The following is a 12,663-nucleotide window of genomic DNA, read 5'->3' as shown; positions in this document are numbered from 1 at the left end:
AGCTGCCTCTTTGGGGGCATGTGGTCAAGCTGAGGGGAATGTCATGGACCTCTGTCAATCAAATCACATGCAGACCTGGTATGTTTAGGTGAAACAGGTTTCTGCAAAGTCAGCTTTTCTAAGTTCCAAGCTGGCCTTCAGAGACCTCTGTGGCTTGTAGAGAAGCATGAAGGCTGGATGTGGGTAGCACCATGGACAGCACCAGAGATCGTGGAATGTTGCTGTTGGTAAACACTGGGGTGCAAGTGAGCTTCCCCTTGGATGAAGAGACCTCACAGATACAGATAGTAGATGCCAGGATATATTTTCAGGTTGTATTTGTTTAGTTGAAGATGATGACAGCAACTCCATTCAAACTAACTTACAGTAAGGGAGGCATTTTCTGGCTGACACAACTGAAAAGTCCAGGGGGCAGATCTCACTTCAGGCCTGGATGGATCCAGTGGCTCAAATGATGTTATGAGCATTTATTCTCTTTCTCTAGGTTCTGCATTATCTATACTAGCTTTCTTCTCTCCATCTGTGACCCCTGGCACTTCTAGCCTTACTTTCTACTACCTGAGCCATCCCAGTGTAAAAAGAGCTCATCTCTTTCCTGATGGTATCAGCGGAAATGCCAGGGCTGATGTTGATGTTCAGAGGCTTTGAGTAGCTCATAGTGGGTCACATGGCCATTCCTGAACCAGTCACTGTGACCAGCAGGATTTCCACTGGCCAGGACAGGACCACATGACCACTCCTGGAACCAGAAGTTAAGAGCCGCATCACCAACCATGAGAATCAGGCAAGGTGGTTCTTGAGAATCAGGCAAGGTGGTTCTTCAAAGGAATATTAGGATGCTTGAGAATGGCTTGAGAATCATGGAAGGTGGTTCTTCAAAGGAATAATAGGTTGCTCTCACCCCAGGATGCTAGAATAGGCAGAAGCCGCAGATGTCCACCACCCAGTGAAGATGATTTAAAGGAGAGATCTGAACTGAACAGTAGATCCCTTTACCTCTGAGGAAGTTGGATTTCTAATGGGATTGAGGAAGTCTGGCCCATAGATCGTCCCTACTCACTGATGCTGAAACACCAAGTGATGACATTGGAGTCAATGTTTAGGGAGGAGGAAAGTGTGATGATATTGGAGTCTTCGGATACACTGGGAGTGTGCAAGGGTCCCCAAACATCAAACTCTCCTCATCAACATGGATGAAATAAAAAAATGGGAGTGTAGCCCGTGTCACTTAGGACATCGCTCCATGGAGGTGACACCTTCCTGACACTCTGTTACAGTAACCTCCTTCAGTTCCCGTCCATCTCATCATTCTTTTTATTTCCTTCGTACCATCCATCAGAAGCTATAATAAGCATGCTTATAGATTTGAATACTTGGTAATTGTCTTTTCCCTTCTACTAGAATGTAATCCTAACAAGAGCAGGAGGCTTGTTTATCTTGTTCATAGTATATACCTCACTCAAAGCCTGTCACATAGTAGGTGTGCAACACATATTTTTTGGTTGAAAGAATCAGTAGAAACTCCTGGGTTCATGGCCTAGGAAATGGCTTAGGAGAGCTTGGGGCACTTGGTGTTAAATAAGATGCTTTCAATCCATTTTTTTCTCCATGATTTTCGAGATTTTTTAAAAATAAAAATGTGTGTAAAACATATCTTCCTACGAAATGTAAGCGGTCCTGAAGTTGCAGAGGTCAACTCTGGAGATGCTCCTGGATACAGGAAGCTTCTATGGATGCTCTGTCCTTTATTTAGCTGTCTGTGGATCACTCTTCTCAGAGCTGCTGTCTCACTGTGTCCTTCTAAGACGCTTGGCACAGTTGGCTCTGTAGGAAAAGCAAAGCACAGGGGTTTGTGCACCCTTGTATCTCCCTGCCAGATTATAAGCTGTTGGAGGGCAAGGGCTGGGTTGTACCCATGGCTGTGCCCCCAACACCCCTGCTGTAGTGTCTGGCGCATAATGAGTGGCTGTTGGTTGACTTGAAATAAATAGCATTTAATTAAATCTCTAAATCTTCTGTCTGCACAGAGACCTGAAACTTGACAATGTGATGCTGGATTCTGAGGGTCACATCAAGATCGCTGATTTCGGCATGTGTAAGGAAAACATCTGGGACGGAGTGACAACCAAGACCTTCTGTGGCACTCCAGACTACATCGCCCCTGAGGTGAGCTGATGCCAACCCCTAAGGCGTGTCTGTGTTGCGTTGATGTACTGATGTCTCCCCGGGGCCCTAGGTGGCCACATAGGAGCTGGGAAAGGTTCCGGGGGTACCTGACAAGCAAACCTCAGGCTGATCCTTCTCCTGTCCTCTAAATTATTCCTTGCGATCACACATGAAAATTAGCTTAGCATACACCCAGAAGCTCAGGCCCAAAATACATCAAGGTTTGGGAGAAAATTTAAATAAAACTCAAAAGAACCATCCACCACACATCAGTAAAATTCTTCATCACGCTGCTATGGCTCATGGCCATAGGATACCTCCTAATTATGACACTGAGACATTTGTTCAGGGGAGGGAGGGAGGGAGGGGGAGAGGAAAGGGATTGATTGATTCTCTGGACTGACTTATGACACAGGATCTGTGTACTAATAGGTATGCAGTAGTTGTGCTAAATCCTAAAAGACTCAGAATTTTTCTTCCTATGATTAAGATATAAATGAAAGTGTGAAGATTTATTTTAGTGCCTCCCTGTTCCTTCCCAAAGGAAACGGTCAGTTGCAGAATGGATTTCCCCAACATGTCATGGTACAAAAATTTGTGCCAGATGATAGCCTTCCTTTTTCTCTGAATTGGTGCTCAGAAAGGTGGCATTCTGCAATCTGTTACTGGATTTTTATGGAAAGGAACTGAGAGCTTGGCAGAGAGTCTGGGAAATGGACATTCTAGAATTCCTCTTTTCCTGACTGTGAAGGCTTCATATGTAACAATGGTGACGGGAGGCCCCATGTCACTAAGTAGCTTGGCACTAAATTTAAAACCTGCATACTCTGTTACCAAAGCTGTTCCTCTTCTAGGAATCTAGTTTGCAACACACACACACACACACACACACTCCATACGTGGAAGGATATGTGTTCGAAGTCCTTTCTTCATTGCAGCACTATTTTTAATAATGAAAAATAGGGACTTCCTTGGCGGTCCAGTGGTTAAGACTTTGTCTTCCAACGCAGGGGGTGCAGGGATCGATCCCTGGTCGGGGAGCTAAGATCCCACACACCTGGCTGCCAAAAAAAAAAAAAAAAAAACTGAAACATAAAACAGAAGCAATATTGTAACAAATCCAGTAAAGATTTTAAAAGTGGTCCACATCAAAAAAAATCTTAACAAAAAAATAATGGAAAACGGAAGACAACCTCAAAGACGATCAATAAAGGAACAGTGCTACATTGCATATTAAGAAATACTGTTCAGCCCTTACAAAGATCAGAGCACACCTGTCTGCACTACCTTGAACAGTGTTTGTTGATTAAGGGATGGGCAATAGACTGAATGATTTATAGTGTGGGATACTATCAGGCATCTGTATATGCAGATGTGGAAATACCATTGAGAGAAAAAAAGCAAGTTACAGAATGATAAATACAATATGATACCATTTCTGGAAAATAACCCTAATACACAGAACACTGCTATATGTTTCTTATGAGTATGTAGATATGCATGCAAAAGTATAGAAGATCTGGAAGATTACAGACTGATTTTATAACATTGGTTACCTCTGAGGATAAGGCCATCGTAAAGGGGAGTTTAGCTTAATCTGTGTACTGTTTAAATTTTTCACAAGGTAAATGTATTTGTGTATTACTTGAGGAACTGGAAAGTAATCCTTTAAGCACTTAATCCTTTATTAGGACCCAATGGAGTTATCCCCGTGTGACATACATTCGCTTTATTATCATTTTGCTGATTAGAACATCAGACACAATTCCTTGATCTGCCATGAGTTCAGTGATCTCTGGTTCACAAGTCCCGCTGCCCTTAACAGTCACCTGGGGAGCTTTTAAAATGGGGATGTCCAGGCCTCACCCTAGGGGCATGGAATCAGAATCCCTGCAGGGTGGGCCTCCACATCTGTGGTTTTCAAAAGTCCCTGGGTGCTCGTCATGCCGGCAAGCAGGAGCCCCGACTTGTGTTACTGGGGAAGCTGCATCCTCCTCCAGCTCACAGCCCGCAGCCCGCTGGTGAGGGGAATAAACTCAGGTCAGGTGTCCCCCTGCTTTGCCATTAAATAACCCCATCGCCTCCGGCTCCTTCTTTCACCTCGCGCAGGCTCTGTTTCCCTTTGTAAAAGGATTAACTTGTTACGTTGTCATGAGGATCGAAGGAGACATGAAGTACTTTAAAAGTGGTGAGGCTGTGTGGGGGGAAACAGATCCTCTAACACACAAGCGCTGAGAGTATAAATTAGCACAGCCACTTGGGAGTTTAATTTGACAATTCTTCTTAAATTTAAGATTCGTATTTTTAACGACCTGATCACCTCTGTATTCAATTTGTGTTTAATCAGATAGTGCCTGCGTGTAGTAAAAGACATACAAGAGTATGTATTGCATTATTCCTAATAATGGAGAAAATAGGATGCCTGACAGTTAAATGTGTGCTGCATTACTTATGAAATTGATTTATTAAATTGATTTTATTAAAAAAAAAAAAGTGTGAAAACACTTGCAATAGGTGTTCTCCCAGAAAGCTTTCTCTTCATCCCTTGAGGTCAGTTCTCCTCAGAGGACACTTCTGATTTCAGGGCAGAAGCCGAGGTGGGAGATGGAATTGGACAAACGGACAGTTACTTTATAGCCAAGGTTGCTCAGACACACGTGTTGAGTAAAACAAACCATGACCGAATTAGAGAACTTTTGAGTCATAGCTGACATTTCGAGGGCATAATAAGTGAGAGGTACATATTTCTCTTTGATCCTCAGAAAACCCTGTGACAGAGACATTATAAACTTCATTTTGTAGATGAGGAAACTGAGACTTAGAGAAGTTAAGTAACTTCCCCCAGGGTCACACGCTGGGAAACGGCAGTCAGGATTCCAAGTCTGGACTGTCCGGCCCTCAATCCTCAGCCCTTAACCTTTGCTGTATCACCTTCTAATCCCTCTGATACAGTGAGTTTTACACCCCTACATCCTGATGGCTGGTCACACAGCTGTTCGAGACTTTGCCATGCTCAGGGAATTTGGTAATAAATAGCAAAACCTTGAAAACTATGTGTACCTTTTGATCCACCCGTTCTACTCCTAGGAATTTATCTTAAGGAAAAACAAATTGAACAAATGTCCAGGTATCTAATTACGTGGAAGGAACCCAGTCAGTTGGGTATTGATGAAATAGATTTTGGTATATCCATCCAATGGAACATTGTGCAGAGGTAAAAAAAGCTGATTATGTTGATGTACATGTATTAGCATGTTGATGTACATGTATTAGCATGTATTAGCATGGAAATTCTAAATGAATTTCCTTTACTAAAATTCCACGTTAAAGTATTCATGTAAAGCACATACCTACACACGGAGCTTAATATATATTAATAGAAAAAAACCTAGAAGGAAATGGACCAAATAGCAATCATGATTTCTCTCTTGATAGAGGATTATGGGTGATCTTAATTGCATTCTCTTAGCTTATCTATATTTTTAAATAAATAGTAAAATAGGAATAAATGCTATTACATTTTTTAACTTAAAAGTCTTTTTAATTTTGGCAAAAAAGCACATCACCATCTTAACCAGTTCTAAGCATACAGTTCAGTAGTCTTAAATATATTCACATCATTGTGTAAATGTTATTACTTTAGGAATGAGAAACGAAGATGGGTTTTCTTCTTTAAAATGCCACGCTCACTGTAGTAAAATTGAAAATAACACAGCCATACTAGGTGCTTTAAAAAGGCAATGTGACATCCACAGATGTTTTCCCCGCCTGCGGGTATCTCTGCAAAAGGATGTCCATCTTCCTAAGGTAAAGAAATAGCTTGGGTGGACACTGGGCTCCCTGTTGACTCTTTTAGACAGAGACCCACATCTGGGACTGTGTCAGCCAATTTAATCTTTCACAATAGGCAGGTGACAGGCAAAGGAAGAACTCTCCCCCCACCACCCCGCCCCCAGGGATGCTCCAGTCTTATTGTAAAAGAACCGCCTATTCAGTCTCAGCCGCTGCAAGAACCTGCAGTCTCCCTGACAGATGCCTTCTGTTTTCCAGATAATTGCTTATCAGCCCTATGGGAAGTCCGTGGATTGGTGGGCATTCGGAGTCCTGCTGTATGAGATGTTGGCTGGGCAGGTAATTGAATTTTAAGTGATTTGTAAGGAAAGTCCTCCCCCATCCCCATCCTCATGGTTTCTTTAGGAGAAAGTGTCAGCTTGATACCAGCTCGCAGATCTGAACCTCTATGACTTCCATGACCTTGGGGTTATTACCCTAGTCTGTTCACCAGTTTTCCTTATCTTCTCCCTGGAAGTGTGGCCTCGCTGTGGACCCCAGGGAGCAGCGCTTGTTGTTTTGGGGCAGTTGGGGGAGGTTCAGGCAGGACTCCTTCTCCCACCCTATCCTCTGTTCCACAGGCACCCTTTGAAGGGGAGGATGAAGATGAACTCTTCCAGTCTATCATGGAACACAACGTGGCTTATCCAAAGTCCATGTCCAAGGAAGCTGTGGCCATCTGCAAAGGGGTGAGTGAGCCCCTTACATCTTGCGGCCAGGACCACCACCTACAGGGGTGCTGGTTGTGCCCTGCACAAGGATGCTTTGCCCAGGGTGGGGGAGGGACAGTGGAGGCTGAACTCCACCCCTCACCCACTTGCCAGCCTGTGAGCCTGGTACAGAGCTGCTGCCACGCAGAGGAAAGGGAGCTCTTCTCTAATTTGCACAAAAGCACCGTGGAGGACTGCCTGCAGTAGCGTCTTGCTGCTGGCTGGGCTCCAGGCTCTGAGCCAGCACAGGGGAATGCTAATGGAATGAATGAGGTAGGAAGCACAGAGACTCTGCCAAAGAGCTAGAACCCAGGGGAAGGCACACCAGAGCCCTGTGGCACGAATCCGTCAGCTTCACTCTGCGCTGGGGCCTACGTGGTTAGTTAATACTAGGAGCGTGTGACTTTCGTCCTAAGAAAATATCAAGCAGTATTGAGTTTAAGGAATTCTCTAGATAAGTTGACCCAAACTGAGTGTCCCCAAACCCGTACTCCCTCGCCAACCCACAGATGGCTGAAAAATTCGCACATTTATACATTGTGATGTATGCAAATTGCACCTGTGAACAAAGCAGGACACACGTTTTGGGGTAAGGATTGCTTGTTATGCATCTTGCGTGCGGCCAGGATGTGCTCACAGTGACCTGGGTGCGTCCCTGGAGACCAGTGGTCCTCCCCGTTGGTGCCATCAGGATGACCTGAAGTGCTTTTTCAGAAAGCGCATACCTCAGCCTCACCCCAGAGAGTAAGTCTGGGCATCTGTATTGTAAAAAAGAGGTCGCTTGAAAACCACTGCCTTTAAGTATCTTAACCAAATGTGGTAACTTTTCAACTGATGAAAGTACGAAAGCAACGCTGAGAGACCCCCAGAGAACAGGGCCCAGGGATGCTGCCTTTATAAAGTTTTCCCTCCCACCAGTCAGCAGTACCAGTGCATTCTCAGCGTTAGAGCATGCCCATCTGTGTGTCTGGTTAAACCAGGGCCGCCAGTCCTAGATTCTTGGAGTGTTTGCAGATTTCCCATTGCCCAACCCAGCCCTGCCCTTCCTCACCCATCAGACACCATGTGAACTGACTTGGGTGAAGGAAAGCTGAAGACTCAGGTGGTTTATAACAGCTGGGCCAGCCCCTCCATCTAGAAGCACCTTGCCATGCTGCCTAAATTCCCACTCTCAATGAGTCACCTAAGATTTGTGTGTCAGCTGCATAGGTTAGGATGCAAATATCCCTGGGGAAAACATATGTGAATTCGTCTCAGTCCCTAACATCTTAAAATTCGTAGGTTGGGGCTTCCCTGGTGGCGCAGTGGTTGAGAATCTGCCTGCCAACGCAGGGGACACGGGTTCGAGCCCTGGTCTGGGAAGATCCCACGTGCCACGGAGCAAGTAGGCCCGTGAGCCACAACTACTGAGCCTGCGCGTCTGGAGCCCGTGCTCCGCAACAAGAGAGGCTGCGATAGTGAGAGGCCCCGCGCACCGTGATGAAGAGTGGCCCCCGCTCGCCGCAACTAGAGAAAGCCTGCACACAGAAACGAAGACCCAACACAGCAAAAATTAATTAATTAATTAATAAACTCCTACCCCCAACATCTTCTTTAAAAAAAAAAAAATTTATAGGTTGAAAATAGTTTTTGAGGCTATGAGGCAGGGAGAGGGAAGACGAGGAACAGAGCATGGAGAGGTTCATTAGGAGCTTAAGCGAGGCCCCTTGGCACCAAGAGAGAGCATGGAACAAGGCCAGGGCAAACCCCTGTAGACATTATACGGGGTTGGGGAGAGGGAGGAGGTCGTACATGAGCTCTCAGTTTGTTTAATAATTGCCAACATTTGGGCTAACCTGGTGGTGCAGTGGTTGAGAGTCCGCCTGCCAATGCAGGGGACGCAGGTTTGTGCCCCGGTCCGGGAAGATCCCACATGCCGCGGAGCAGCTGGGCCCGTGAGCCATGGCCGCTGAGCCTGCGCATCCGGAGCCTGTGCTCCGCGACGGGAGACGCCATGACAGTGAGAGGCCCGCGTACCACAAAAATTGCCAACATTTAAAGATCAGGGGATTTCCCATAAACATTCAGCTGTCCAGTTTCTCTTGAAAAATCTGATCTCTCCATGCTGGTCCATCATTCCTGTAAGGCATCAGTCAGCTGAATTGGAAGCCACTGTCTCTTTAGGTAGAATGTGCCCTCTCCTGTCCTGATTTTTCTGGGCAAAAATCCCCATGTGAGCACAAATCCCAGCATTATTAGCCCTATGACAACTGGGAAGTTGTTCAACTCCATCTAGAGGATTGAGGACACACCTATGGGACTCCACATAGGGTTCTCCGATGACTAGATGGGTTAATACAAGGAGATCACGTAGAAGAGAGTCTGGCACTCTGCTCTAAAACCCTTGGGTTATTACTCCTACTATTACTAATGCTGGCACTGCTGTGTTACATGCTAGCCTCCTCTTGTGTTTTGAGCTTGCATCTCCGAGACGGGGTTTTTTTAAGTGGCAGATTTTGGAGCTCAAGACCATTTGCAAATTTCAATCCTTTCACTTCCTAGGTGCGTGGTCTTGAGCACGTTACTTTGCATCTGTGGGCTTCTGTTTATCTCCAAAAATGGAATATTAATCCTTAATTAAACAGAGTTTTGGAGAGTGTTAAATGAGGTAACAGAAGAGCTAAGCGTTTTGCATGGTGTTGGCACAGTAGTAGGTGCTCATACATGTTCAGGACCTTCCCCTTCACAGCTCTGCCTGCTTAGACAGCTGGGGTTCTAAGTGGGTCATGGAGGAGAGGGTTTTCCAGGTCAGCTGCATTCAGCTTCAGCTCCAATTAGCAGTTTCCCTGGTAGAGCAGATTTCTATTAATTTCAGACCCATAACCTTCAGGATTAACGAGGGTGACTTTCTTGCTATTGTGTTTGGGGACCTTTCTGAGTTGTGTCGGCTGAGGCCTGTGTAGGCTTTTTCTTCAAGGTCGATGCTCCAGAGAAGGGGTGATGCTCAAGTGAACAGCCAAATGCTTCCTCCTGAACCGCGGGCCCCAGGGGATCTGTCTGGGAGGTGATCAGAGATCGGAAGAGTGATTAAGTCCAGCCGTCTGCGTGGCTGGCTTTGGGCACAGGAGTTCAGCGTGCAGGAGCTGAGCAGAGCTGGGCATTAGTGCTGGGTGTTTTCCGCAGTGGTTTTGCTTCGCCTGGCATTCTCCTGCCTACATGGAAAGTGAGCTAGGTTTTTGAAAACAGTGCCATTCCGATTGAAAATGTCCTATTTTCCATCCCATTAAAGACCCCATTTTCCACCATGAAAAAAAAATTAGTATACGTTTGCTCAGATCACCATTCCCACTTTGTACAAACTTAAAGCAGACAGATGCCCCAACTGGCCACACGTTAGGGTGAAAACAAGAAGAAACTGTAAGATGGAGCTTCAAGACTCTGGGTCCGGCTGGTCTGTTTGAAGCATAGTTCTCCTCGTTAGCTGTGTGATCTTGAGTAGTGACTACTTTTCAGGACCTAGTTTTTTTATGTGGAAAATGAGGATAATAGTTTCTGAGGCCTGAAAACGTCGTTGTGGAGATGAAAGAGTGATATGTTACAGCTGAGAAGCCTTTGGCACAGAGCCTGGGCACACAGGGAGTGCTCAGGACACGGAAGCCGTTATCGATAGGGTTACTGGTTGTGCTAACCAAGACCTCTTAACCCTTTCTTTCCTGCCACCCTAATCCTATACAAAGGTCGAGGCTTGGCCCAATGTCCTTGCCCTACATAAACTTTTCCTGACCAAGCCAGGCCACAGATATCCCTGGGGAACCACATGTAATCTATTTCTCTAAACACTCAAGGTTTAGAGGTCAGCAGAGGTGAGATCCAGTCCCAGCTCTGCCATCTACTATCTCTGTGTCAGTTGCCTTGTCACTCAAATGGTAAAAAGTAATACACCCAACTCATTGGGTTATTGTGAGAATCAGGTAAGACCAGGCATATAATATATAAATAAAGAAGTAGCTTAGAACATAAGTGCCCAGTTGTTTTTCCCCTGGAAGGTAAAGCATATAGGGAACGTATGTGCTTGTGTGTGTGTGTGTGTGTGTGTGTGTGTGTGTGTGTGTGTGTAGGAGGGTAGCTTCTGATGACAAATTATCTGTAGCAAGAATCAGGCTGGCTAAATGTCCAACAGAGTAGGTGTGAATTGCTGGATTCATCCCTTCCCCCATAATCCTGAAGCCCTGGGCAAAAATTTAAGGAATCTACCGTCTTGGGCTGCTTGGGGTCAGGTCAGCTCCGGGAAGCTTCTTGGTCTTGTATGTTCCAGTTGTTTAGTTTCTTCTTTTGATGGCCTCTTGCCGATCTTTTTTTTTTTTTTTTTAAATTAATCATCGACTCCTCCATCTTTACTCTCTGTGCATTTGCTAAAGACTTGAGATCAGAGATATTTTCATGCTGCTTTGGGTTCATTTACAAGAGGAAGCCTGTCTGGTTTCATCTTGGAGCATCTATTCATCTTGTTATTTAGCACTGGCTCAGAGACCCAAAGATGGAGGGTTTTGATAATTAAGTAATTTAAATGGGACACCAAAGAAACCTCAGCGGAGTTTACTGTAATGTGTGATACAAGAGAAATGAGCTGGGCTAGGTTTTGACTATTTAATGAGCTTTTGGAAAGTAATTACTTGAAACTTGGGTCCATTTGACTAATATTTTTTCTTCTGACTTGTCATTTTCACAAGTGCTTTACTGAGAAATGCAAATATTATCTGAATGAACGTGCCCTTTGCTTTGGTCAAACTCCAGTTTCCTAGTGGTGGCAGGAGGGGAATTTGAAGGTATTGAAACTGTTCTCATTAAATGCATCAGTACCTGCGTAAACCTCATTCATAAATCAAAATGAATCATGTGACATTTCTAACTTGAAGTTCAGGGCCACATTCAGGCTGAGGTTTGATTAACCATAAGGGATCTAGTTCTGGGACGGGGGGCAGCAGGCACTACTGTCGGGTCCTCCTATTAGAAAGACCTGGCTAGGAAATTACTGCTGGGATGAAAAGCAAAAAATAAAGATTAGTTGGGACTCTTCCTCAAGCTATCTTCCCTAATTCATAGGAGTGATCATTTCTGAGAGTCCCACATTTCCTGTCCTGAAATTCATTAAATTCCACGTTTCTCTTTCTCTTGAAGCTGATGACCAAACACCCGGGCAAACGTCTGGGTTGTGGACCTGAAGGTGAACGTGACATTAAAGAGCATGCGTTTTTCCGGTATATTGACTGGGAGAAACTTGAACGCAAAGAGATTCAACCCCCGTATAAGCCGAAAGCCGTAAGTAAACCGTTCTCTCTGGTTGTCGGGTCCACATCGTAACACTCTTTCTCTCTCCAATGCGTGTGCCCTTGGTGTCCTCCGAGGGGTGGACCTCGATCTAGGAGTGCTCACATTTATACTCAAAGGCAGTGGGTACAAGAATGGAGATTTCCATCCACACGGCCTCTGTGAATGTGGGAAAGACCATGGACATTGAGTTTTTGTTTTATCGATTCAATTATTGTAACCGTCTGAGCTGGGGAATGGTTCTTGGGTGAGCAGAGTTCAGATCCATTCTTGGACAGTGATAAAGAATCTAATTTTGCCCTCGTTCTTTCCTTGGTTCGACTGTGTCATTTTCTTTTCATACTGACGTTGAAAAGGTCATGCTGTTTATCTCAACAGTATTTAAGTTTAATTCTGAAATATACACTCCATCTGAGTCAGTAAAGAAGACAGAACCACCAGCCAGCTCCCACCCAAGGCGAACCAGAATGAGTGACGTGCTGGTAGCCCTCCTGGAGGCTCTGGGCATAGATATAGCTCTTAGAGAACTGTTACTAGAATAGTAAAAGTCTCACATTTCCTGCAGTTGTGTGCACACAGTAGTGCTTCCATCCCCAAAGACTCGGCAGGGAGGAGGAGTTTGCCCCTGAATTAATCGGAACCGTGGTTC

At 45.1% G+C, this 12,663-nt stretch overlaps 1 protein-coding gene across 2 annotated transcripts in view; it reads left to right on the top strand.

Annotated features, from left to right (window-relative positions):
• Positions 1 to 12,663, top strand: part of PRKCB (protein kinase C beta) — a 313,357-nt gene that overhangs the window by 274,765 nt on the left and 25,929 nt on the right. For both annotated transcript variants that reach the window (XM_065892367.1, XM_065892365.1), the window contains exons 13-16: positions 2,028 to 2,166; positions 6,217 to 6,297; positions 6,579 to 6,686; positions 11,865 to 12,005. In XM_065892367.1, the coding sequence (XP_065748439.1) occupies positions 2,028 to 2,166; positions 6,217 to 6,297; positions 6,579 to 6,686; positions 11,865 to 12,005 (469 nt within the window). The remainder of the gene's footprint in view (positions 1 to 2,027; positions 2,167 to 6,216; positions 6,298 to 6,578; positions 6,687 to 11,864; positions 12,006 to 12,663) is intronic.

Source organism: Phocoena phocoena, chromosome 15 (genome assembly GCF_963924675.1).
Source record: "Phocoena phocoena chromosome 15, mPhoPho1.1, whole genome shotgun sequence".
Classification (NCBI taxonomy): Eukaryota; Metazoa; Chordata; class Mammalia; order Artiodactyla; family Phocoenidae; genus Phocoena; species Phocoena phocoena.
Note: the sequence above shows the minus strand (reverse complement) of the source record. Positions and strands in the feature narration are given on the sequence as shown.